At 47.3% G+C, this 25,616-nt stretch overlaps 1 protein-coding gene across 1 annotated transcript in view; it reads left to right on the forward strand.

Annotated features, from left to right (window-relative positions):
* Positions 1-25,616, forward strand: part of LOC137645772 (protein fantom-like) — a 723,952-nt gene that overhangs the window by 104,253 nt on the left and 594,083 nt on the right. Inside the window, 1 exon segment of the mRNA XM_068378685.1 lies at positions 13,320-13,449. Within this exon segment, the coding sequence (XP_068234786.1) occupies positions 13,320-13,449 (130 nt within the window).

Here is a 25,616-nt window from a genome sequence, read left to right on the forward strand (position 1 = left end):
TTGATTATCTTATATTCTCCCCTTCTCTTAGAACCCTCATTCCAGAGGAAGGAAGTGAGACAGTGCTCTTACATCATCCTTCACTCCTTGCTTTCTCTCTCTCTTTTGGCTAGTGCTGCCAGGTACTAACCTAACTGGTGGCTGCCGGCCACTACCCTAGCCGACAAGATGCTGGCTAAATTTGTGTGCCGACAGCCAATAATTCGCTGACACAGCTGATGTAGCCGGCAAGAGCCGGCCGAGTTCTGTCTACCGGCCACCACCCTGTCACATAGAATGCTGACTTGGCTAGTGTGCCGACAGCCGGTGACCCGCTGGCGTCCGGTAAGCCGCCGGCAATCTGGCGGGCCGCCGGCCACTATTTTAGTCAATGTTGTGTCAGTTGAACTGTGCCCTAGGTGCTAGCCTTGCCGGCAACTACAGTATATGTCTATACAGTAGCCAGTACATCTGCAGTATATAGCATACTGCAGACAGAAAACTATGGTATAAGGTATACAGTAGTTAAATTTTTCAACATACTCTGTGTGTCCAGGCGCAGTCTATTGTTGAGACCTTATAAGATAAGGAAAGGAATTCTCTTTCCATATACTGATAGTTGATGAGTTATTAATGACCCTCATTATTAATCCTTTTGGAAGTTGGTGTTAAGTTACACTCTTCTATCCTTATAGGCTAGACTCTTCCATTGGGCCTCCTGAGGATGATAACCCTAGGTTTAATATTGAAGGAGTTCACAGCAATTGGCTGGGCAGGAAACACACGTATGTGTCTTTCCTAATTAATTTCTAGCTTATCTATCCTAAGCTATATGCAATTAAATAAAATGGAAAATATTATTAATAATATTTATTAGTTTATCTAGTGAGATGAACTACTTTATACTCATCTCATTTTCCTGTCTTTACAAGAGGACCATGTGAAGTGTGGCAGCGTCTTCTGCAACGTGCATAGCAGGGACTTCCGCGGCCACCTGGAGTGTAGGACGCACTCCCATTGTTCCATCACCAAGGGACCTATCAAATATTGGGGCCCCCAGGTATATACCGTGTGCAAAGACTTGGTTAATGAGGCCTTTGAAGACCCCAAGGCAGCGAAGTCAAGGGATGCAGCTCAGAATAAGCTGCGCAGATGGGTTCGTGGCTTTCAGAAAAATGCCACGGGGCCTTACCTCTCCAGTGAGCGTATGAGGCCCTATCTATTCCCCAAAGCATCTGCGGATGCTGTTATTCCACAGCCTCACCCTGAGATCCCTTGCGTCCAGATCTCCGTGGACACGGATGTCTCGGATGAAATGAAGGACATCCATCTAGATGACGAGAGGATGTCAGAGGTGTCAGAGGACACCGAAAAGGACCTTCTGGCTGAAGGTCAAGATGAGGAGTCAACGTTGGCTCCAGAGACGGAAGAGGATGAAGTCGAAACAGTGTCTGTTTCGTCGGTTCCAGCCTCAGAACCAGTGCCCTCTACGTCCTCCGCTTCTCCACCTGATAAGTTGGATAAGACCCTGTCTGCCATCATGGCCATGATGGAGACCTTTCAGAAGAAGAGCGAAGAAAGGGAAGCTGCGCTAAGGAAGGAGATTCATCAGCTTGCAGCGGCCCGTGGTCTCATAGGAGACTCAATGTCAAGGATCTTCCCTCGTGCTCTGAGGTAAACTCATGGAGGCATGCCGAGTACATGCCAATCACGAATGGCAAGATCTTCATCTCAGAAAAGCTGGGAGCTGTCCTTATTGAGGACATTGAGTTCTGGCCCAGCTTTGAGTCCTATCCTGACTGCTTTGTTCGTCTAAAGGCGGAACCTTTATCCAAAGAGGAGACAGAGCCCAAGGAGGTCATAGTGCTTGACCATACAAAGGCTCAAGCTTTGTTGGCCAGCAGTCTGAAGGACAGGGGCTTCACCAACTCTAAGGTGCCAGCCCTGAGTAAGAAACACCCTTCCTTTCTTGCTCCAGTGACAATGGCCTTCCCCTTTGCGAAAAAAGGCTTCAAGGCGGTGATCAAGGTAGTGGAAGCTGGGAAACCTTGCCCTACACTGGAGGAGTGTAGGCCCCTTTCCCTAGCCCTACCTACATATCACAAGGACTGGAAGGATATTCAGCTTACCTTCTCAGTCGGGAAGTTGGAGGCCGATATCGCTGATTTTCTCCTGCGTAGGGAGCAAGGTACGAAGGAAAGGCTTGCTGCCTCTCTGTCCCTCCAGGTTTCCTTGGAGGCAATGGCCAGTGAACAAAAGTTCCCAGATATATTCATGGTCGTAGCCAAAACACATTTGGCAACCTTAATTAAAGACTTTTATAGCTTTGTTAGGGCTAGAAGGGCTTACAGAGAGTTCGTGTTTGCCTCGGCTGCAGTAAGACACGAACCCAGGAAGTTGATATCTTCCAATATCTGGGGGAAAGACCTCCTCCCAAATGAAATGGTCAAGGAGATAGTCGACGAGGCCGCCACGGAGAATAGGAATCTTCTCCAGAAGTAGGGCATGTTGGCTAAGAGGAAGTCTTCCCCGGATAAGGGTCCCCAACCGAAACGGAAGACAAAGAGGCCAAGGTTGCCCTCTTGCCCTGCTAGACAACAACAGCAACTTCCCATGATCGCGGTGCCCCAGATGGTGGCACAGCCCCAACCCACATACCAGATGGTACCCCAGCAGGTGGTGACTCAGTCACCAGCATTCATTCCCACCAATGAGAGGCAGACCACTACCTTTCACCCTAAAGGTAGAGGGTCAAATAGAGGATCCTCTAGACGTCCCTCGAGAGGAAGAGGGGATAGGGGAGGACGCGGTCAAGGAGCTAAGCCTTCCGGAAACCAGAGGCAATGAGATGCTTCCAGTAGGAGGAAGACTTCGACTATTCCGGGATCGTTGGACCTTCGATCCCTGGGCCCACAGCCTAATCAAGAATGAACTAGGTTGGAGCTGGAAGACAGCTCCACCATCATTTCCTCAATTCTTCCAACACTCCACCCTCGTTCTAGAAGAATACACCCGAGAACTCTTGAGCAAACGGGTGATAAGGAGGGCAAAGTCCATCAAATTCCAAGAAAGGCTGTTTTGTGTTCCCAAGAAGGACTCAGACAAACTCAGAGTCATTCTGGATTTGTCGCCACTCAACAAGTTCATAGAAAACGATAATTTCAAGATGCTGACCCTTCAACACACAAGGGGCCTACTGCCCAAAAGGGCATACACAGTCTCCTAAGACATGGCAGATGCCTATTGGCACATTCCGATCAATCGCCAACTCTCCTCCTACCTAGGATTCAGGCTACAAAAAAGAAAGTACGCTTTCAGAGCTATGCCCCTCGGACTAAACATAGCCCCAAGGATCTTCCTGAAGCTTGCAGAAGCAGTCGTTCAACAACTACGCCTAGAAGGTGTCCAGGTGATATCCTACTTGGATGATTGGCTGGAGTGGGCAGCATACGAGACGAAATGCATGCAAGCATCCAAGAAAGTGATCCAGTTCCTGGAACATCTGGGATTCAAGATCAACACCAAAAAGTCTCGACTATCTCCAGCTCAGAAGTTTCAATGGCTAGGTATACATTGGAACTCAGTCACATTGCCTCTCCATTCCATTAAAGAAGAGTAGAGAGATAGCTGGATCTGTCAAGAGACTACTAAAATCCAACAGGATTTCAAGACGTCAACAGGAGAGAGTGCTTGGCTCCCTTCAGTTTGCATCAGTGACAGACCCAGTGCTAAGAGCGCAGCTAAAAGATGCATCAGGAGTCTGGAGAAGATACGCATCAAATGCTCGAAGAGATCTAAGAAGAGCAATACCGATCCGACTACGATCGCTTCTCAAGCCATGGTCGGAGGCCAAGAACTTGAAGAGGTCAATGCCTCTGCGATCGCCTCCACCCTCAGTCATCATCCACATGGACGCATCATTGGAAGGATGGGGAGGTCACTCTCATCAACGGAAAGTTCAGGGAACTTGGTCCTCTCTATTCAAGACCTTCCACATCAACATTTTGGAGGCCATGGCAGTCTTCCTCACACTGAAGAAATTATCCCCTCGCCCTTCAGTCCACATAAGACTGATTCTAGACAGCGAGGTGGTAATGAGATGCCTGAATCGTCAAGGCTCGAGATCACCTCACTCAACCAGGTAATGTTGGCTGTCTTCCGCTTAGCGGAAAAGAAGAGATGGCACTTATCAGCAGTTCACCTTCAAGGGTTCCACAATGTGACGGCGGATGCTCTATCCAGGCTAACTCCGATAGAGTCAGAACGGTCCTTAGACGCAAGATCATTCTCCTTCATCTTACATCAAGTCCCAGAACTGCAGATTGACCTCTTCGCGACGAGCGACAAGAAACTTTCTCGGTATGTGGCCCATACGAGGACCCTCTAGCAGAAGCAATTGACGCCTTATCCCTCGACTGGAACAGTTGGACCAGGATTTATCTGTTCCCTCCATCCAACCTACTGATGAAGGTCCTCAACAAGCTGATATCTTTTCAAGGAGCAGCAGCCCTAGTGGCTCCCAAGTGGTCCCGGAGCAACTGGTTCACTCTAGTATTGGAATTGCAGCCGAGGCTGATTCCCGTGCCAGACCCAGTTCTGTCTCAACAAGTACAGAAGTCGACTGTCTTTGCTTCATTACAGAAAACCCCAAGACCTTCATCTCATGATTTTCTCTCCCTAGCAGTAAGAAAAAGGTTTGGGATTTTGAAAGAAAGCATAGACTTCTTAGAGGAATATGTCTAAATCTACCAGAAGGCAATATGAGTCATTTTGGAAGAAGTGGGTGGCTTTCGTCAAGGGAAGAAAACCAAAAGAAATCTCAACAGATTTCTGTTTATCTTTCTTTATTCATGAACAAGGTTTAGCAGCCAACATGATAACTACGTGTAAATCTGCTTTGACTAGACCCTTGCTTTACGCTCTCCAAGTAGACTTTTCTAATGATATTTTTAACAAGATCCCTAAGGCCTGTGCTAGGCTTAGGCCTGCAGCACCTCCAAAGCCCATTTCATGGTCCTTAGATAAAGTACTACATTTTGCTTCAATATTGAATAACGAAAATTGCTCTCTGAAAGATTTGACTCAAAAAGTTATATTCTTGTTTGCTCTAGCTTCAGGGGCTAGAGTTAGTGAGATAGTGGCCCTTTCTTGTGAAGAGGACCATATCCAGTTTACTGAAACGGGAGAACTGAATCTCTCTACCGACCCAACGTTTCTCGCCAAGAACGAGCTACCCACCAAGAGGTAGGGTCCCTGGAGAATCTGCCCTCTGAAGGAAGATGTCTTGCTGTGTCCAGTGGAGTGTCTAAAGGTCTATCTTCGTAGAACTTCAGACTTAAGGGGAGGACAGCTCTTTAAAGGAGAAACATCGGGCTCAAACTTATCCCTGAAACAACTAAGGGTGAAGATCACCTACTTCATTCGCAGAGCGGATCCTGACAGTACACCCGTAGGTCATGATCCTAGGAAAATTGCTTCATTGTTAATTTTTTTCCAGCTCATGGATTTTGAGAGTCTTCGCTCGTTTACTGGATGGAAGTCATCCAGAGTGTTTTTCAAGCACTACGCGAAGCAAGTGCAAGAATTAAAGAGATACGTGGTGGCGGCAGGTAGTGTACTAAAACCTGTCGCTTAGTGCTGTGAGGAACAGTGAATTATTTGGGACTATAATTCTATAGGATGTACATGTTGGCACATTATAGTGCAACATGGTAAGTGAAATGTCATCAAAGTGACATTATGGACTGTTCCAGTGTATAAAGGTGAAGAAATATAGACATAACACTAGTGCCGTGTGTTTTTACACAAGTGTAAATAGACAGACTTTCTCAGAAAAAGTTTAGAAAATTATTAAATTTTCAATTGAGTGGTATGAACTTTTGTTTTCAGATAAAACAAGTATTTCTGATCTGGCCTGTATTTTCTATGTTTATAAATTCTATTCACTTGCATTTTTTATATTATTATTAAATGTATGCTGAATTTTCACTTACTGATTGACAATAAATGTCTAATTGTTTTTTGCATTTTATTTTGCCCCAAACATATATAAATAAAGTTATGTATGAGCATTACTTTTATTCCTTACTATTCTGCATAATTACATTGAACAACGGTAGTAACTTTGTTCCTAAATGTAAACAAACCTTTTTTTGGCCAGGCTTACCTTGTTTCGATACAGATATAAACTTGTCTGTTGTGGTATACAGCTGGGCTGATATACCTTAGATGCTACAGTGGCTTATGTGAACCTGTGTAAGTTTTTAAAATACAAAGTTTGGCTAAAGGCATACAGTGAGACCTGTATGTCCCTTTGGTTGCTAGGTTGGTCATATGAAATATGCAAACTTCGAGACTTTTCCCGAGTCTAGGATGACTCTTCCCTGTAGGGGGCAGGAAGCACTAACATAGTTCATGATTAGAAGCAATGACATATAACGGTAACGTCATAGGTCTCTAAGGTTTAAGTGACCAAGGAAATATTGTCTAGAGGTTTAAGGCACGACTGGGAAATCCACGGATACCTTAATGCTCTGGTAAACTTCCATCAGGATGACATGGCCTGAGCCCAAAAAATGGATTTAGAGCGAAGCGAAAAACTATTTTTGGGTGAGATAGCCTTGTCGTCCTGATGGACCCACCCTCCTTTCCATGAAAGGCCTTGGCAGGATTCCTCCCAATAATACTGTATATAGTACTGGCTCAACGCTACAAGGATTAAAGATGGCGGCGATTATGGCGCCATCTGAGTGCTCAAACAGTAACGGAGGAAGGGAACATAGAGAGTGGCGCGAAGTACTCCCTGCTGGCTGCTTTGGCTTGATCTATGGCCAGGGTGCTGTGTCTTCATGGTCCGCTTCCATGATCTCTTGAAGGAGTCGGCCAGGAAGACTGGAGTCTTTCCTGTTGTCAGGTACCCGAATTCTTGAGTTAATGTCGCACATCGTTTTCAACTTTTTGGCGAATGCTATATTCAAAAGAAGGGATACCGTCATAGGGAAATTCCACAAGCAGGTGCTGAAGGTGGAAGTCTCCTGGTTGAGGAACTCCACCCTCGAGAGTTCTTCTCTCTTCGTCCCAGAGGAGATAGAGAGGGCATCTGAGCGATGGAGGAAATCGTCAAACGATTCTCTCCTCCCTAGGGCCATGACATCAAGGCCCTATGGTAGACCTTCCCAGTTATCTCATACTCAGGAAGTACCTTCCTCTTCTCAATCTTCAGAATCTAGGTCCTCTGGACATTCAAAGGTGTCTAAGGGCACTTTCCATCAAAAGGCCAGAAAGGGACCAAGTCTTGAGAGGAAAGAAGGGAGGGAAGGGAGATGGTCGAGGTTGTTACTCCCATTAGGAATTGCATTGCTCTTCACCTACCACCTGCGGGAGGTTGCCTATAGCGCCGCTGGCAGACGTGGCAGCTTCACGGGGCAAAACTCTGGACGGTCAAAGTGATCTCCTTAAGGTATCATGTCCTGTTCATTCAATCTCTCCCTTCTCTGACTCAGGATCCAGTGCATCTAAGCTTCTATGTGAAGGGATCTGCAAAGGAGCTGGCCCTCAGGAACAACGTCCAGACCATGCCGCAGAAGGGTGCTCTCCAAGAGGTTGGTGACGGGTCCCCAGGCTTCTGCAGTCGAATTTTTCTGGTGAAAAAGACGATTGGAGGCTGGAGATCAGTCATCGATCTCTCTCCTCTGAACAGGTTTGTGCAACAGACTCAGTTCAGAATGGAGATGGCAGACACGATCATTCAAGCAATTCGTCCAAGATACTTCATGTGTACATTGGATCTGAAGGTCGCATACTTACAGATCCCAATCCACCCGTCTTCAATGAAGTATCTAAGGTTCATACAAGAGGGAAAGGAAAAGATATACCATTTCAAGGTTCTATGCTTTGGTCTCACGACAGCTCCTCAGGTATTCACCAGAGTGTTCGCCCTAGTGTCATTTTGGGCTCACAGGAACGGCATCCGTCTCCTCAGATATTTGTACAACTGGCTAATCCTAGCAGACTCGGAGATGACCCTTCTTTGTTACTGAGACAGGATTCTCGAGTTTTGTCAGGATCTGGGGATCCTGATAAATCACAAGAAGCCATTACTGCAACCTTCGCAAAGGCTGGTATAGCTCGGTATGATAATAGACATTGAGAAAGTCTTCCTATCAGATGAAAGAGTACACAGACTAAGGGAAGTGGCTGTGCCCTTCCTCAGAAGAGAGGTCCTTCTGGCTTCTCATTAGTTGAGTCTGTTAGGCCATCTAACATCTCGCATCCGTCTAGTTCCAAACGGCTGACTCAGGATAAGCTCCTTGCAATGGCAGCTGAAGTCCGGGTGGATCCAACACTCCGATCCACCGGACACTGGAGTTCCTTTAACTCTGGCCCAGGTGATTGATTTGAATTGGTAGATGGCAGACGAAAACCTTCGACGGGGCCAGAATCTTCTTGCTCCCCTTCAGACTTTGATGATCTTCACAAATGCATCAAAAGATACCTGCACATAATTCTTCTAGAAATAAGAGCAGCATACCTAGCTATTCATCAGTTCCAACAGTTGCTGGCAGTTCACTCTGTGGTACTGATGAGCGACAACACCACGGTAGTGGCTTACATAAACAAACAAGATGGTACCTTTTCACAGCCTCTATGCCATCTTGCAGTAAAGATCCCCATGGTCAGAAGATCATTCAGTGTGTCTATCAGCAAGAGGAATTTGCTCGCGGACAATACGAACAGAGCAACTCGGATAGTAGGGTTTGAATGGTCTTTAAATCGTCAGATAGCCAACAAAGTCCTGACTTTGTGGGTTTCCCCGACTATAGATCTGTTCGCAACATCTCTGAACAGCAAGCTTCTGCTGTACTGTTCTGCCCCAGACCCTCAGGCTTTATGACAAGATGCATTTCAACAACGGTTGGACAACATCGATGTGTACCCCTTTCCACCGTTTTGTCTGATGAGAAGACAGCTCAACTAGACCAGAGCATCCAAAGATCTAATGATGACCCTTTTAGGTAGTAGGTTGGCCAGGGCACCAGCCGCCCGTTGAGATACTACCGCTAGAGAGTTGTGGGATCCTTTGACTGGCCAGACAGTACTACATTGGATCCTTCTTTCTGGTTACGGTTCACTTTCCCTTTGCCTACACATACACCGAATAGTCTTGCCTATTCTTTACAGATTCTCCTCTGTCCGCATACAGCTGACAACATTGTGATTATTAAACAATTCTTCTTCACCCAAGGGTTTAATCTGCTGCACTGTAATTGTTCAGTGGCTACTTTCTCTTGGTAAGGGTAGAAGAGACTCTTTAGCTATGGTTAACAACTCTTCTAGGGAAAAGGACACTCCAAAATCAAACCATTGTTCTCTAGTCTTGGGTAGTGCCATAACCCCTGTACCATGGTCTTCCACTGTCTTGGGTTAAAGATCTCTTGCTTGAGGGTACACTCGGGCACAATATTCTATCTTATTTCTCTTTCTCTGGTTTTGTTAAGGTTTGATAGTTTATTTAAGAAATATTTATTTCAATGTTGTTACTGTTCGTAAGATATTTTATTTTTCCTTGTTCCTTTCCTCACTGGGCTATTTTCCCTGTTGGAGCCCCTAGGCTTATAGCATACTGCTTTTCAAACTAGGGTTGTAGCCTAGCAAGGGATAATAATAACAATAATATGGCATCGTGCAGAGTGGTTTTCAGACCACCTGCAACTTCTAGTAGATCTACCGTGAGAGCTTCCCCCATGACCAGATCTACTCAAACAGCCACGTGCAAACATTTTTCACGGGACTGTGCAGTCGCTTTAACTTCACGCGTGGAGCCTATCCAGCGTCTCCTCTCTCAAAAGGGCTTTTCACCGCAAGTTGCGCAGAGAATGTCCGGTTACTTGCTCAAGTCCTCAGCCTCAGTCTACCAGGATAAATGGAGATTCTGTGGTTGGTGTCGTGGAAGGAATATCCGTCCACAGGATGCCACTACTCAAGTAATAACAGAGTTCCTTGTATCACTTTGGGTGGAAAATCTTCTTTCTATCTCGGTGGTGAAAGGCTATTGCTTAGCCTTAAGCCTCGCCTTTAATCTGAAAGGAGTTGACATTTCCTTTTCGTTGGATCTTTCTTTATGCATATGGAGTTATGAGATCACTTGCCCTCAGTCAGAGATTAGGCCTCCTCCTTGGTACGTGGTTTGCGTTTTGAGATCCTTAAAAGGACCTCCCTACGAACCATTACGCCATGCAACTGACCGAAACCTCACTTTGAAGACGGCGTTCCTGCTTGTTTAGCCTTCGCAAAGAGGTTCAGTGAACTTTATGGCCTCACGTATGACATCGCCCATTCAAGGGGATGGGGGGAAGTGACACTCAGCTTCGTCCCTGAGTTCATTGCTAAGACTCAAAATCCGGGGGTACTGGACCATAGATTCAGGCCCTCTCTGATTGCGAGTCCCTGTTCCGTAACCAATGACCCAGTTCAGTTGTTACTATGCCCAGTCAGGAGTTTGAGATACTATCTTAAACGCACTGCAGCAACCTGGCCTCGACTAACAACTCTGTTTATTAGCTCAGGGATAGTGAAGAGGAGGATCACTAAAAACACAGTTTCCTCCTGTATCCGCCAAGTGATCGAAAGAAGCTTGGCTATGATTCTCCCCTGGCTCGATGACCTAGAGCCTATGATGTCGGTGGAATTAGCATTTCCTTGGCATTCAAACGCAACTTCTCTGTGTTGCAAGTACTTCAAGCGGGCGTGTGGAAGAAACAAATTGCTTTCATAGCCCATTACTTAAAAAATGTGACCCAAAGGAAACTTGATACATTCACTATCGGTCCTGCGGTGGCTGCTCAACAAGTTGTTTAAGAATACCTCAGGCTCCTTTATGGACAAGTAGTAGTTGGTTGAGAGCATTGGTTACCCAGGTTAAAACTGGGATGAGTGAGATTATGCCTGGCTTTCCTTCCTTCATCTTCCCCTCCCGTGGGGTATAGCACCATGGGTCCCTGGGCTGCTAGCTGGCTTCAACCTCTGCTGGTAATTATTGCTTCCCTTGTGTAGCCAAGTATAAGTAGTAAATCTATATACTGTTCATGTTTCCATTGCTTTCTGCGAAGTAAGCAATGGGATACGTCATGGGTTTCTTATGTAAACTCAGAAGGTGTTTATACAAGACAACAAACTCTATTACTCTGTATTGCACAGTCCGCTATTATACTCACTGTGTATATTCAAGTGAGGTGTCAAAGTTTTCCCTAGACCACAGTCATATACTTTACTAGATAAAACCAGACTTAGGACTTCCACCCATCTAAGAGAGTCATTCTAATAAATAACGGAAGGTTTCTTACTATGAGAATAAATGACAATAAATGAGATATTCGGAGATAATTTGTATTTTTCCCTAACTAATACAAACATGGGAGTTATTCATATAAATTGGACGCCATCACCTGTCCCCTAGAAGTCCTGCCTGCAATCAAAAGTGAAGTACCTCACTGTTGGGTATCCCCAGCCACCTTCAGCCTACCCGCTCAAGTGGTTTGGCAGGGTTGCCACCTCGCACTTTAAGTCTAATGGTTACCTTCCAGCTTCGTGAAAAGTTAATCCAAATAAATAACTCCAGGTTTGTATTAGTTAGTGAAAAATACAATTTATCTCTGAATTTGTCATATCAGGAATAAGAAATTTGATAGACCGTAAGTTCCTGTCCAGCAAATTAAGATGAAAATCAGAGGCTGAAGACCAGGCAGGAGAACAATACTTGAGACAAGGTAAAATGAAAGAAGTAAAACATTTCTTCAGAATAGACTGATCACCGAAAATCTTACACGACTCCCTCAATAAGCCAATTTTTGTGCAATTGAAGAAGACAGACGTAATGTTTTTCTCAAAAGTAAAATTGCTGTTAAGAATCACTCCTAAAATTTTAAAAGAGTCAAACAGTTAAAGAAACATTATCAATGCTGAGATCTGGATGTTGAGGAGCAACAGTCCTTGACCTACTTACAATTATACTTTGAGTTTTGTTAGGAATTACTCTAGGTCCTGTAGTAGCTGCTCAACAGGTGGTTTAGCTTCCTTGGCTCCTTAACAGGACCAGTATCTGCAGATCAAAGGCTGAGGTTACATATCAGTGTGGGATAAAAATGAAGTGTTACTGGCCTTCTTTCCATTTCTATCTTCTCCTCACTTGGGTTACAGCATCATAATTCTCACCAGCTCACTTGTTTTCAGCTACAGGGTGCAACAATCATCCTTGAGTCTGTTCCCCATATTTCTTACGAGGTCAATGTGATGAACCATGCAAACTTATTACTTCTTTATTAGCAATGCAGTTTAGCTTTGAGTTCAGTACCTGTATAGTGAAGTACAGCTCTAATCTTTCCATACTATACTAGCACGAACTTTGATTACTATCAGCTATCTGAGTTCATAAGGTGCTGGAACTTAGGCTGTTTCATCTAATGCTAAGCTTGAGATTCCTGGGTTATTTTCCAGCCAGTTGGAACGGGGACTTCCTCCCTTCTAAGGATGAGTCTTCTGTGGTAATGAACGATGGAACAAATGACAAATTTTAAAAGTAATTCTGTATTTTTTCTAACTATACAAACCTGAGTTCTTTGCTCAAGCTTTCCTGTGTTACCACTACTGATAAGTCCCAGCTCCCATTCAATTGAGGTTAGAGTGAGCTGGATGGGTGGTGGTAGCCAACCATCGGAGGATAGGGTAATAACCCTGCTGGTTGTTGACACCTTGTTAAAAGTTTAACTGCTGTATTCCAGCCTTTGCTGTTATTCTACTCCTATAGTAAAGGACTCAGTTATGTATAGTTAAGAAAAATACAAATTACTTTTAAAATTTGTAATTTTCCCTAACTTCCTGTACAATATATAAACCTGAGTGCTTTAAATTTCACTTCCCTCCTCAACTGCCTCATAAGCCCTAACTGAAGGTCAAGGTGCTGTCTAAGGGTGCTGATAAGCGAGTGAACTTCCACCGTCTGTGACTACCAACATACCTCACTAAAATTTTAACAGCTGAATTCCAGCCAAATTGAAATCATGCTCCTATTAAAGGACTCAGGTTTGTTTGATTTGGAAATATACAAATTACTCTAAAAATGTGTAATATTTTGTGAGAACAGAAGGTACTGTATTATGGTAGTTTGGTGTAATGAAATGTATAGTTAGTAGTAAATTTATTACAACCTTGTTGAGAAAGATTCATGTACTTCACCAATACCTTTTGCATTTCGAGGAATTAGTTTTTAGTGTTTGGCAAATGGCTTATCCTAAATCGTATAATATTTCATGAAATGAGATCTAAAGATATTTTTATACTTGCAGCTGCTCCAGAAGAAATGTACTGGCTTAGTCACATGAACCAGGAGGAATTGAGAGATAAATATGTAAAGCTGAAAGATGATTTCTGCACAATCAAGAATTTTTCATGCAGACAAGAGGACAAGATAAAAAAGTATGTGTTGTATATTTTTGTACTTTGGAGTACTATACAGTCATTAGTAACATACAATACAGTAATCATTTGGATAAATACAAAAGTACAGTGTATACTGATAATTATCAATATGTACATAAATTCAAAAGTTCTGTACGTACTGCTAATTTATGTCTGTATTGTACTAAATACAAATTATATTTTTTTATAACATTTGCAAAAACAAAAATATTACAGTACCATATATAATATATGACATAATTGTTCTGGTGCTATATACAAACCTTACGCTCTCTTCGTAGGAGTATTATTTTGGCGATAGCTGATACTAGCTGTTAAAGATTTTTCTAGGTGTAACTACCCTCCGCTAGTTAGTAAACTACCCTCCGCTAGTTAGTAGGGGGTGTTATTGGGGATAGACTAACCACCCTACTCATTCTTATGTCGGGTCTCTTAGAACCAATTAAGAACGTAAGGCGGAGTATTACTGTATATGATTGGTGCGAGCAATTGAGAGAACACGTACAACACTGATTATCTGGCATCCTTAGTTCCTAACTGTTTAGCCAGACCGGTCGAAGATGCATTTCAACAACGGTGGGACAACATCGACGTGTATGCCTTTCCCCCGTTTTGTCTGATGAGAAGACTGCTCAACTAAACCAGAGCATCCAAAGATCTAATGATGACCATTTAGCTCTACTATGTCATCACGTAGACTGGTTTCCGGACCTTCTGCAACTTCTAGTAAATCAACCACAAGAGCTTCCTCCACGATCAGATCTACTCAAACAACCACACATGAACATCTATCTCAGGACCATGCAGTCGCCTTGACTTCACGCATGGAGACTATCCAGCGTCTCCTCTCTAAGAAAGGCTTTTCACAACGAGTTGTGGAGAAAATGTCCAGTTACTTGCGTAAGTCCTTAGCCTCAGTCTACCAAGCTAAATGGGGTTTGTTTCGTAACTGAAATACAAACCACACTATTTAATATGGGTAATTACTTTCGGCGTAACTGAAATGACGAGCCATTAGAATTTTAACGAGGGTTTACTACCCCACCGCTAGGGAGGGTAGCTTGCTACCCCCCCCCCCTCACACACACCTGTGCTTGAGCTCACTTTGCTCTCGGCTCGGGTGGTAGTCAGACGTGTCTGCTGTCACCCTCGCCTTCTTTGACAGCCATTGCTAATCTTTTTACTTTTCCTTTGACAGAGTGTGTGTGAAGTTGGCCTCTGCTATGCGTAATTGTCCTGGATTTCCTGACCGCCCTTGTGGCACGTATATGTCGGCGGTCGAAACGGACCCCACACCTTGTGTCCTTCCTGTAGGGATCAGCGGTGTGATAGGAATAATGTGTGTGCTGAGTGTAGGGAGTGGTCTACCTCCCAATGGGAGAGGTTTTCTCGGCGCCGGAAGAAGAAGTCCAGACGCGATATTTCTCCTTCGAAGGTTTCTTTGAAAGGAGAAAATCCCAAGGGCTCTTCTTCCATGGCCCAAACCTCCTCCGAAGCTCCCACTCGATCGGTTTCTTCTGAGAAATTGTCGAGTGGTAGAGTGGGCCGTAGTTCTGTTGACCGATCTCGGGGTTTGGGAGAGGGAGTTGCCTCCCATAGCGAGGCAGCTCCTGCTCCTCCTCCGTGGGAGGATTTAAATGTACCTGTATCTAATAATGATTTGTTACAGCTTTGGGCTTCCTTGGGGCTTGAGGGTTCGCCCTCCAAGGAAGCCTTGTTTGACATGATCAGGTTGGGGGCAGCTGTCAAACAATCGCCGACTTTAGCAGAGGTTGATCCTCTGTCTATCGTCGACATTGTTGTGGCAGAGGCTTCCAATGAGTTGTATCAAACCTCTGCTCGTGATGTTCCTGATGTAGCTGAAGGCTTAGTTCCCCCCTCCGAGCATCCTTCGAGGGAGGAACTAAGTCCAACGGTCTCTCCTGCCGGTGATTCTCCCCCTCGGGGGAGTTCACTCGCAGAGACTCCTCTTCGGAGGACTGCTGATGGTCAGCCCGCTGACCCCACGGCCCCCAGAGGGCTTATAAGGCGTAAAGCCCGCCTTCCTCTTCATCATAGAGGCCTTCCTTCACCTCACAAGGGTGTTAGGAGGCGCCTCTTTGGTTCATCATCTCCGCAGTCCGCCGCAGAGGAATCTCGCCGTCGTTCTCCGACTCTACCAGCTACATCCCTGGACCTCTCCGCAGATCGTTCGCGATCTCCTTCGGTGGAAGGTCGTCCTTACAAAGGGCACGCCGACCTTCCACCCGCCAGACCTGCTGACCTGCCGTCGCCGTTCCTGGCTGCTGACGCGCTGTGGGCGCCAACTCATCCCGTTGTAAAAAGGGCAACGGTCCCTTCGGGGCATCAAGGGCTTTTGCACAAATTTGTGCATAAGTCCCTTACGTGCCAGGTCTCCCCTGCGTGCCAACGATCACCTGCGCACCTGCGCGCAAGCGCTCGCCTGCAGATGTTCCTGTTATAGCGCGCCAGTGCTCACCTGCGCGCCAGCGCTCACCTGCGCGCCAGCGCTCTCCTGATCGCCAGCGCGCCACTGCGCGCCCTCATCGTACTGCGCACCATGCGCGCTCCTGTTCTCCTGCGCGCTCCTGTTCTCCTGCGCGCCAGCGCTCGCCTGCGTGCCAGCGCTCTCCTGCATGCCAGCGCTCTCCTGCGTGCCAGCGCTCACCTGCGTGCCAACGATCTCTTGCGCGCCAACGATCTCCTGGGCGCCCACGATCTTCTGATCTGGGCGCAATGGGGAAGTTAACCTCTTCCCCTGCGCGCCAGCACTCACCAACGCGCCATCGATCGCCGAAGCGCCATCGGACCCCGCCTGCGCGCCATCCTTCACCAGCGCGCCATGGCACGCAGTCTCCGACACGCGCCCACGAGGTTGCACACGCGCGCCCAGCGCGGCCACGTTCATCACCGCAGCCAGATGTGCGCTCTCATGCGCGCCCGCGCACAAGGGATATATCTCCTGCGCGCGCGCCCAACTTTATCACCCGCACGGGCTCTTTGGCCAGACCCTGCGTGCCTGCGCACGCGAACAATTGCCTTCACGCGCGCGCGAGCGCTCATTCAGCCTTCTGGGCGCCCTCTGCCATCTCCAGCCCGCGCCCCTGCACGCTATCGCTCGCCCGCGCGCCTGCTTGCCCGCACACGCCCTCGCCCGCGCGCCATCGCTCGCCCGCGCGCCATCGCTCGCCCGCGCGCCATCGCTCGCCCTCGCGCGCCATCGCTCGCCCGCGCGCCCTCGCCATCGCCTTCGCACGCCCGAGTGCGCTAGCAATCTTCCGCGCGCATCCCAGGGCAATTCCCATCGCGCGAGTGCCAGTGCGATCCCCAGAGTGAGGCTGCAGGACAACGCGCGGCCAGGTCATCATTGCCGCGTTCCCCCCCTCAAGCGCAGAACAGCGCGCTCACCGGTGGGAGGGAGGATTCCGGATAGGTCCAGGAACTTTTCTCCTTCTTTTCAGGCAAACCCTCATTTGGTAACTCCTCTCAGGGATCGAATGATCCCCTTCCCTCCAGAGGGAGTTTCTGACAGCGCAGCTGTCAGTCAGCAGCCTTGGTTTGGGTCCCTGGTCAGAGTGGTCATGCAGGCTTTTAAGCCTGTTCTCTCTGAGCTGGGCCACAAATCATTGGCAGCTTCTACTCCCCTGAAGAGGAAGAGAGGATTAACTGACGTGATAACTTCTCCAAGGGCGAAGCTGACTCCTCGGAAGTCTTTGAGGAAGGCCTCCTCACCCCCCCCCAGACTTTCACTCCCTCCCCTTCGGACGAAGATTTCCCATCCTCAGGGGAGTCACGCGAGGTGAGGCGTTCCCCCATCGCACCAATGAGGGAAACCCCACCTCGCGCTGGAAGTCTTCTCGGGTAGGGGTGGAGAAGAGCCTCCCACCATCACTGTTGGAGTCCTGCATCCCTCCCAGGAGGGAGTCGAAGGACTCTAAGACTTTGCCTAAGTCATACTCAAGGATTAGACCGGAGCCAGCCAAGCCCTCAGAGACGTCCACGAGTCCCCCCAAGAAGAGCCTTTGGGGACAGGACACTTCGCTGCTAGCCCTTCAGGAGTCAGAGCATGCGTTCTGGCAGGTTTTGACCCTTATGAGGAATCTCAATGGGTTTGGGGATCCAGAGATTCCCCCTCGTGAGGGCAAGGACATGGTCTTGGACCAAGTCTTTGGTACTCAAAAACCCTCAAAGGCCAGCGTGGCTTTGCCCTGGTCTCAAGGGGTTAAGAATACCAGAGACAAGGTCGAAGGCCAGCTCTCCGAGCTTGCCTCCTCCAGCCGATCCAGCGCCGGCAACAAACTCCTCTCGCCTCCTCGAGTCCATCAGAGGAGGTACTTTGACATCATGGAGACTTGTTTAGCTCTTCCCCTACACCACTCTTTGGAAGAGCTTACCAGGGGAGTCCCTCTAGAGAGACTCTCCAACCGGCAAGTCTCGTTCTCGGCAACGGAGATCCTAAGCCAGGAGAAGGTAGCGAAGTGTGCCATGCAGGCAATTTCGTGGCTGGACATCTGGCTAGGGTCTCTGGGCATCCTGTTACGTTCAGAGGACTTGTCCAAAGAGAGTACCAGGAAGGCCATGGAGACCTTTTTACTCTCAGGCACTCGTACAATCAAGTTTCTAGCCCACCAAGTCTCGAACTTGTGGGCTAATACCATCTTGAAACGTCGAGATGCGGTGTCTGAGAGATTCCACCAAAAGGTCCTCAGTACCGAGATCAGCAGGCTCAGACATTCTTCCATCACGGGGAAGAACTTGTTCGAGCCTAAAGACGTGGAGCAGGCGGCTGAGAGGTGGAGGAAGTCCAACCAGGACTCTCTCCTACATAGAGCTTTAACATCGAAGCCCTATAAACCTCCAGCAACCCAGCAATCACGTCCTACCAAGACCACGAAACCGGTAGCTACAGCGAAGACAACGGTGTCTAAGCCCTTTCCTGTTAAGGACAAGAAAGGCAAAAAGTCCTCCAGGGGAGGAAAGAATCCTAGAGGGAGCGTCCGAGGCTGCAAACGCTAGGATTGGCAGTCCCCTTGCATGTCCACCAGTGGGGGGATGCCTGCAAAGTTGTGCAAACAGGTGGCAGCAACTCGGGGCCGATTCCTGGACGATTTCCGTTATCAGTCAAGGATATCGTGTCCCGTTCACAACATCTCTATCTCCCCTGACAGCGAATCCAGTGTCGTTGAGCTCCCATGCCATGGGATCGGCAAGGGGGCAAGCCCTTCGGGCAGAAGTCGAGACCATGTTGAAGAAGGGCGCTCTCCAAGAGGTCGTCGACTGGTCCCCTGGCTTCTTCAGTCGACTCTTCCTTGTAAAGAAGGCGTCTGGAGGCTGGAGACCAGTCATCGACCTCTCAGCTCTGAACAGGTTTGTCAAGCAGACCCCGTTCAGCATGGAGATCGCAGACACGGTCAGACTTGCAGTGAGACCGCAAGACTTCATGTGTACACTGGACCCGAAGGACGTGTACTTCCAGATCCCAGTCCAGCCGTCTTCAAGGAAGTACTTAAGATTCAGCCTAGACAACAAGGTGTACCAGTTCAAGGTGCTGTGCTTTGGTCTCTCCACAGCACCACAGGTTTTCATCAGTGTTCACCCTAATATCGTCGTGGGCACACAGGATCGGCATCCGTCTCCTCCGTTATCTGGACGACTGGCTGATCCTAGCAGACTCGGAGTTAGCCCTTCTTCGACACCGAGACAAACTTCTGGGACTTTGCCAAGATCTGGGGATCATGGTAAATCTCGAGAAGTCTTCTTTGCTTCCCACTCAAAGACTGGTATATCTAGGCATGATCATAGACATCAATCTCCTCAAAGCCTTCCCATCAGACGACAGGATAGCAAGGCTGAGGAGGGTCGCGGGTCCTTTCCTCAGACGAGAAGAGCTTCCAGCCCAATTGTGGTTACGTCTCCTCGGTCACGTCTTATCCTTGGCCCGTCTAGTTCCCAACGGTCGCCTCAGAATGAGATCCCTCCAATGGCGACTCAAATCCCGGTGGAATCAGGGTCACGATTCCCCGGACGTCATGATCCCTATGGGTCCTGCGGAACAGACGGACCTTCAGTGGTGGGTGACAGACGAGAACCTACGAAGGGGAGTGGATCTTCTTGTCCTCCCCCCAGATTTGATGCTGTTTTCGGACGCCTCAAAGAAAGGGTGGGGGGCCCACGTTCTGCATCACAGGACCTCAGGCCTGTGGTCAGAATCGGAAAAGTACCTCCATATAAATCTGCTTGAAATGAAGGCCGTACTCCTGGCCTTTCAACAGTTCCAACAATACCTGGCGAGTCACTCTGTGGTGGTGATGAGCGACAACACCACAGTAGTAGCTTACATCAACAAGCAAGGAGGTACCTTTTTTAAAGCAGCCTTCCCATCTCGCAGTAGAGATACTGAGATTGACCGAAGCCCACTTGATTCCACTATCGGCTCGCTTCATTCCAGGCAAGAGGAATGTGCTCGCCGGCAGTCTGAGCAGAGCGTCTCAGATAGTGAGTACCGAGTGGTCTTTGGATCATCTAGTAGCCAACAAAGTTCTGACTTTGTGAGGTTCCCCGACTGTGGATCTGTTCGCTACAGCGCTGAACTTCAAGCTCCCGCTGTACTGCTCCCCAGTCCCGGATCCCAAGGCACTCTGGCAAGATGCCTTCCAACAACGGTGGGACAACATCGACGTATACGCCTTTCCCCCGTTCTGTCTGATGAGGAGGGTGCTCAACAAGACCAGAATATCGGTCAATCTCTCGATGACCCTTATAGCTCTGCTATGGCATCAAGCGGAATGGTTTCCAGACCTTCTGCAACTCCTAATGGAATTTCCGAGAGAACTCCCTCCACGACACGAGCTACTCAAACAACCACACGCCAACGTCTTTCACAAAGCCGTAGCTTTGCTACGACTTCACGCCTGGAGACTATCCAGCATCTCCTCGCTGAGAGAGGATTTTCGCAACAAGTTGCGAACAGGATGTCTGGACACCTGCAATCGTCATCCGCATCGGTCTACCAGGCAAAGTGGGGAGTTTTCTGTGGTTGGTGTCGTGGAAGGGTTATCTCTCCACTTGATGCCACTATTCCAGCAATAGCGGAGTTCTTCGTGTATTTGCAGGAAGAAATGCGCCTTTCAGTCTCGGCAGTGAAAGGCTATCGCTCAGCCTTAAGTCTAGCCTTCAGGCTCAAAGGAGTGGACATTTCTTCCTCGCTGGAACTTTCCCTACTCATACGAAGTTATGAACTTACCTGCCCTTAGTCGGAAGTGAGACCTCCTCCATGGAACGGGGTTCGAGTTCTCAAGTCTCTTAAGAGACCTCCCTACGAACCATTACACCAGGCTTCAGATTGCCACCTAACTTGGAAGACGGTGTTCCTACTAGCTTTGGCCTCGGCCAAGTGAGTCAGTGAACTTCATGGTCTCTCGTATGACATCGCCCATTCAAGGGTATGGGGGGAGGTAACATTCAGATTCGTCCCTGAGTTTGTTGCTAAGACTCAGGATCCGGGAGTGCAAGACCCTCGGTTCGACTCTTTCCAGATTTCGAGTCTTCGTTCTGTAACAGATGACACAGACCATCTCCTACTTTGTCCAGTAAGGAGTGTGAGGCTATATCTCAAAAGAACGGTTGCAGTTCGTCCCCAAGTGCAGGCATTGTTTGTGAGCACTGGGAGAACTAAGAGGAGGGTTACCAAGAATACCATCTCGGCAAGGATTCGTAGGGTGATCCATCTGTCCCTGAATCCTGACCTTCCTCCGTCACGTCGCCCTAGAGCACATGATGTCAGGGGCGTAGTTACGTCCCTGGCCTTCAAGAAGAACTTTTCAGTGATGCAGGTTCTACAAGCGGGGGTGTGGAAGCGTCAGACGACCTTCACAGCCCACTACCTGCAAGACGTGACCCACAGGAGGCTCGATACGTTCTCTATCGGCCCTGTGGTGGCTGCACAACAGCTGGTTTAAAACCTAGGGCTCCTTAATGGACAAGTAGCAGAAGGTTGAGGGCATTGTTACCCGGTCTTAGTCTGCATGAATGAAAAGGTTTGTCTGGCCCTTATTCTTTTCTTCATCCTCCCCTCTCTTGGGGACAGCAGCATCCTGGGTTCTGTGCACAGCTGACCTCGAACCACTGCAGGTAAACCATGATACCTTGTGTTCCTAGTATTAAGCTGATACTGTCATGTCCCCATACCCTGACGAGGTGGTATTGGTAGAGTCCTAGCCTAAAGTTTCCATCTAAAGGACCACAGGTCAACTTCCTAGGACAAGTCGCACTTCATTCCTTCACACACAGCTTACGTAGACCGCAGCCCTTGCATAGCAAGGTTCTAGCGAGGTGCAGGGACTCCTTATGGTTGAGTGCTGACACACTCAGATACTGAGTCCCCGGGCAAAGCTAAAAGCCAGTACTGGTTGGGACTTGCCACCCTTCCTAAAGGGTGAGTCACCCATATTAAATAGCGTGGTTTGTATTTCAGTTACGAAACAAATGACAAATTCGTAGGTAATTTGTATTTTTCCTAACTATACAAACCTTAGCTATTTAATCAAACTTGCCCGCCAGCCCTATCCCCCGTGAAGTCCTACCTCTAAGCAAAGTGAGCTCAAGCACAGGTGTGTGTGAGGGGGGGGGGGGGGGGTTAGCAAGTTACCCTCCCTAACCCCCCCCCCCCACTAACTAGCGGTGGGGTAGTAAACCCTCCTTAAAATTCTAATGGCTCGTCATTTCAGCTATGCCAAAAGTAATTACCCATATTAAATAGCTAAGGTTTGTATAGTTAGGAAAAATACAAATTATCTACGAATTTGTCATCTTTTGTGGTTTGTGTCTTGGAAAGAATATCTCTCTGCTCGATGCCACTATTCCAGTAATAGAGTTTCTTGTATACCTTCGGGAGGAAAAGATTCTTTTTGTCTCTGCGGTAAAAGGTTATCACTCAGCCTTTAGCCTTGCCTTTAAGCTAAAGGAGTGTACATTTCCTCTTCGTTGGAGCTTTCTTTACTCATACAGAGTTATGAGATCAATTGCCCCCTGTCAGAAATTAGGCCTCCTCCTTGGAACGTAGTTTGCGTCTTGCAATCCTTAAAAGGAGCTCCCTACGAACCATTATGCCATGCAACTGACCGAAACCTCCCTTTGAAGACGCCGTTCCTGCTCGTTTTAGCCTCTGCAAAGAGAGTCAGTGAACTTCATGGCCTCTCGTATGACATTGCCCATTCAAGGGGATAGGGGGTAAGTGACACTCAGCTTCATCCCTGAGTTCATTGCTAAAACTCAAAATCCGGGGGGTACTGGACCATAGATTCAGGCCCTTACAGATTGCTAGTCCCCGTTCCATAACCAATGACCCAGATCAGTTGTTACTATGCCCAGTGAGGAGTTTGAGGTACTATCTTAAACGCATTGCAGCAACACGGCACGACTAACACCTCTTGTTTTTTAGCTCAGGGTGAGCAAGGTGGAGGATCACTAAAAACACGGTTTCCTCCTGGATCCGCCAAGTGATCGAAAGAGCCTTGGCTCACGATCCTCCTCCGGCTCCGCCGACTTGGAGCTCCCATGATGTCAGGGGAGTTAGCACTTACTTGGCATTGAAATACAACTTCTCTGTGTTTCAAGTACTTCAAGTGGGCGTGTGGAAGAGACAAACTACTTTTACAGCCCATTACTTAAGACATAACCCACAGGAGACTCGATACATTCACTATTGGTCCTGTGGTGGCTGTTCAACAAGTTGTTTAAGAATACCTCAGATTCCTTGATGGACAAGTAGCAGTTGGTTGATGGCATTGGTTACCCAGGTTAAGACTGGGATGAATGAGAGTATTTTTGGCTTTTCCTTTCTTCATTTTTCTCTCCCTTTGGGTACAGCACCATGGGTCCCTCTCAAGCTTTCTTCAACCTCTGCTGGTAATTATTGCTTCCCTTGTGTAGCCTAGTATAAGTCATAAATTTATATACTGTCCATGTTCCCATTGCTTTCTACAAGGTAAGCAATGGGATACATCTTGTTTTTCATATATTAACTCAGAAGGGGTTTATACAAGACAACAAACTATTACACTGAATTGTACAAGCTGCTATTATACTCACTCAGTATATTTTAGTGAGGTGTTAAAGTTTTCCCTAAGCCTCCGGTCATATACTGTACTAGGTAAAACCTGGTCAATATCCATGCCAGACTTGGGACTTCCACCGACCTGAGAGCGAGTCATCCTAATAAATAACGGAAGATTCCTTAGTATGGGAAGGGAACAAATGAAAAATTCAGAGATAATTTGTATTTTTCCCTAACTTTTACAAACCTGTTGTTTATTTAAATTGGCCCGCCATCACCTGTCCCCCAGATGTCCTACCTGCGATCAAACGTGACGTACCTCATTGCTGTGAAAGTATATATAGAGGCGGCGGGGTACCCCCTAGGCACCCCCAGCCTATCCGCTCAAGCGGTTAGACAGGGTTGCCACCTCGCACTTGAAATCTAACGGCTACCTTCCAGCTTCGCCGAAAGATAATGCAATTAAATAACTCCAGGTTTGTATTAGTTGAGGGAAATGCAATTTATTTCCGAATTTGTAATTTCTCTTGTGTATCCTAAGTACTGTATAGAAATAGTAATTGTTACATCCCTAATACCCCTGCGAGGGTGGGTATTGGGTAAAGTCTCAGTTCTCTCAGATTCCTATGACTCGAGATCCTATTACTGGAACAGTCACATTACTAGTATCCCAAATGCACAGTTTATGCAGGCTACTAAAGGTGCAAAGCACACTTTTTTATCGAGGGTAGGGTTCCTACTATGAATGATCTAGATCGAAGTAGAGAGAGCCCTGAGTCAAATGCCAAAGCCTATTGGTGAGGACTTTCCCCCTTCTAAGAGGTAAGTCATCCCCTATAAATAGCGGATGGTTTTTGTATTTGTGACATAACAAATGACAAATTTGTAAGTACTGTAATTTATATTTTTCCTAACATACAAACCTGGAGCTATTTATACAAATTGACCCGCCAGCCCTATCCCCCAAGAAGTCCTGCCATAAAGCAAAGTGGTTACTCAACCCAGGTGTGTGAGTGAGAGGGGTAGCTGGTCTACCCCCCCCCCCCCCCGGTAACTTGTGGGTTGGATGGTTATCCCTTGCTAAAAATTATTCTTGGCTTGTCTTTCAGCTTCGCCGAAAGGTAATCCCATATATATAGCTCCAGGTATGTATGTTTGGAATAATACAAATTACTTAATGGATTTTGAGCTAAGCGAAAAATCTATTTTTGGGTGAGATAGCCATGTCGTCCTGATGGAAGGTTCCTTTAGTAGCTTCCTAAGGGTATATTTGACTACAGTGGATATTCCCAGAGAATTAAACTAAAGGTTTCCAGAATTCTAACTTCTGGCCCGAGTACCCTCAAGGTTGTCCTTTAGGATATCGCATAATAACAGGGGACGTATTCTTGACACGCCACATAGCTATCTGCACCCCACATAGCGTTTACACTTCGAGGGGGGAACAAGTGGCAAGATATAGGAGGAGCCGTTGCAAAGTTCTCCTCCTCCGTTACTGTTATGGGCACTCGGATGACATCATATTCGTCGCCATCTTGCTGACGTCAACTCTGCCCACCAACTCCATTCCTTTTAGCATTAAGACCAGCCCCCATGATACAGTAAGATCAGGAGGGGGCCTGCCAAGGCCTTATAGAGAACAGAGGGCAGGTCAATCAGGACGACATGACTATCTCACCCAAAAATAGATTTTTCGCTTCTCTCAAAATCCGCTTTTTGGGCTCAGGCCACGTCGTCCTGATGGAAGTGTACCAGAGCATTAATGAATCGTGGATTTTTCCCCTCAGTAGTGCCTTCAACTTCTAGACAATATTCCTTTGGTCATGTGACCTAAGAGACCTATGACATTACCGGTATATGTCATTTCAGATGAGCATGTACTATCTTACTGCTTCCTGCCCCCCTGCAGGGAAGAGTCCCACTGGACTCTGGAAAGTCTCGAAGTTGCATGGTAAATGGAACCCACCCAGCACCGAGAAGGACCTGCCAGTCTCAGAGCAAGGTGATAGATAGAGTATGTATCACGTGTCGGAACAAGTTATACCGAGCCAGGTGGGTTTGTTTAAGCGTAGGAACGATAGAATTCTATTGTTCGAGCACATTATGCAGA

This window comes from Palaemon carinicauda, chromosome 8, assembly GCF_036898095.1.
Source record: "Palaemon carinicauda isolate YSFRI2023 chromosome 8, ASM3689809v2, whole genome shotgun sequence".
In the NCBI taxonomy this organism is placed as follows: domain Eukaryota; kingdom Metazoa; phylum Arthropoda; class Malacostraca; order Decapoda; family Palaemonidae; genus Palaemon; species Palaemon carinicauda.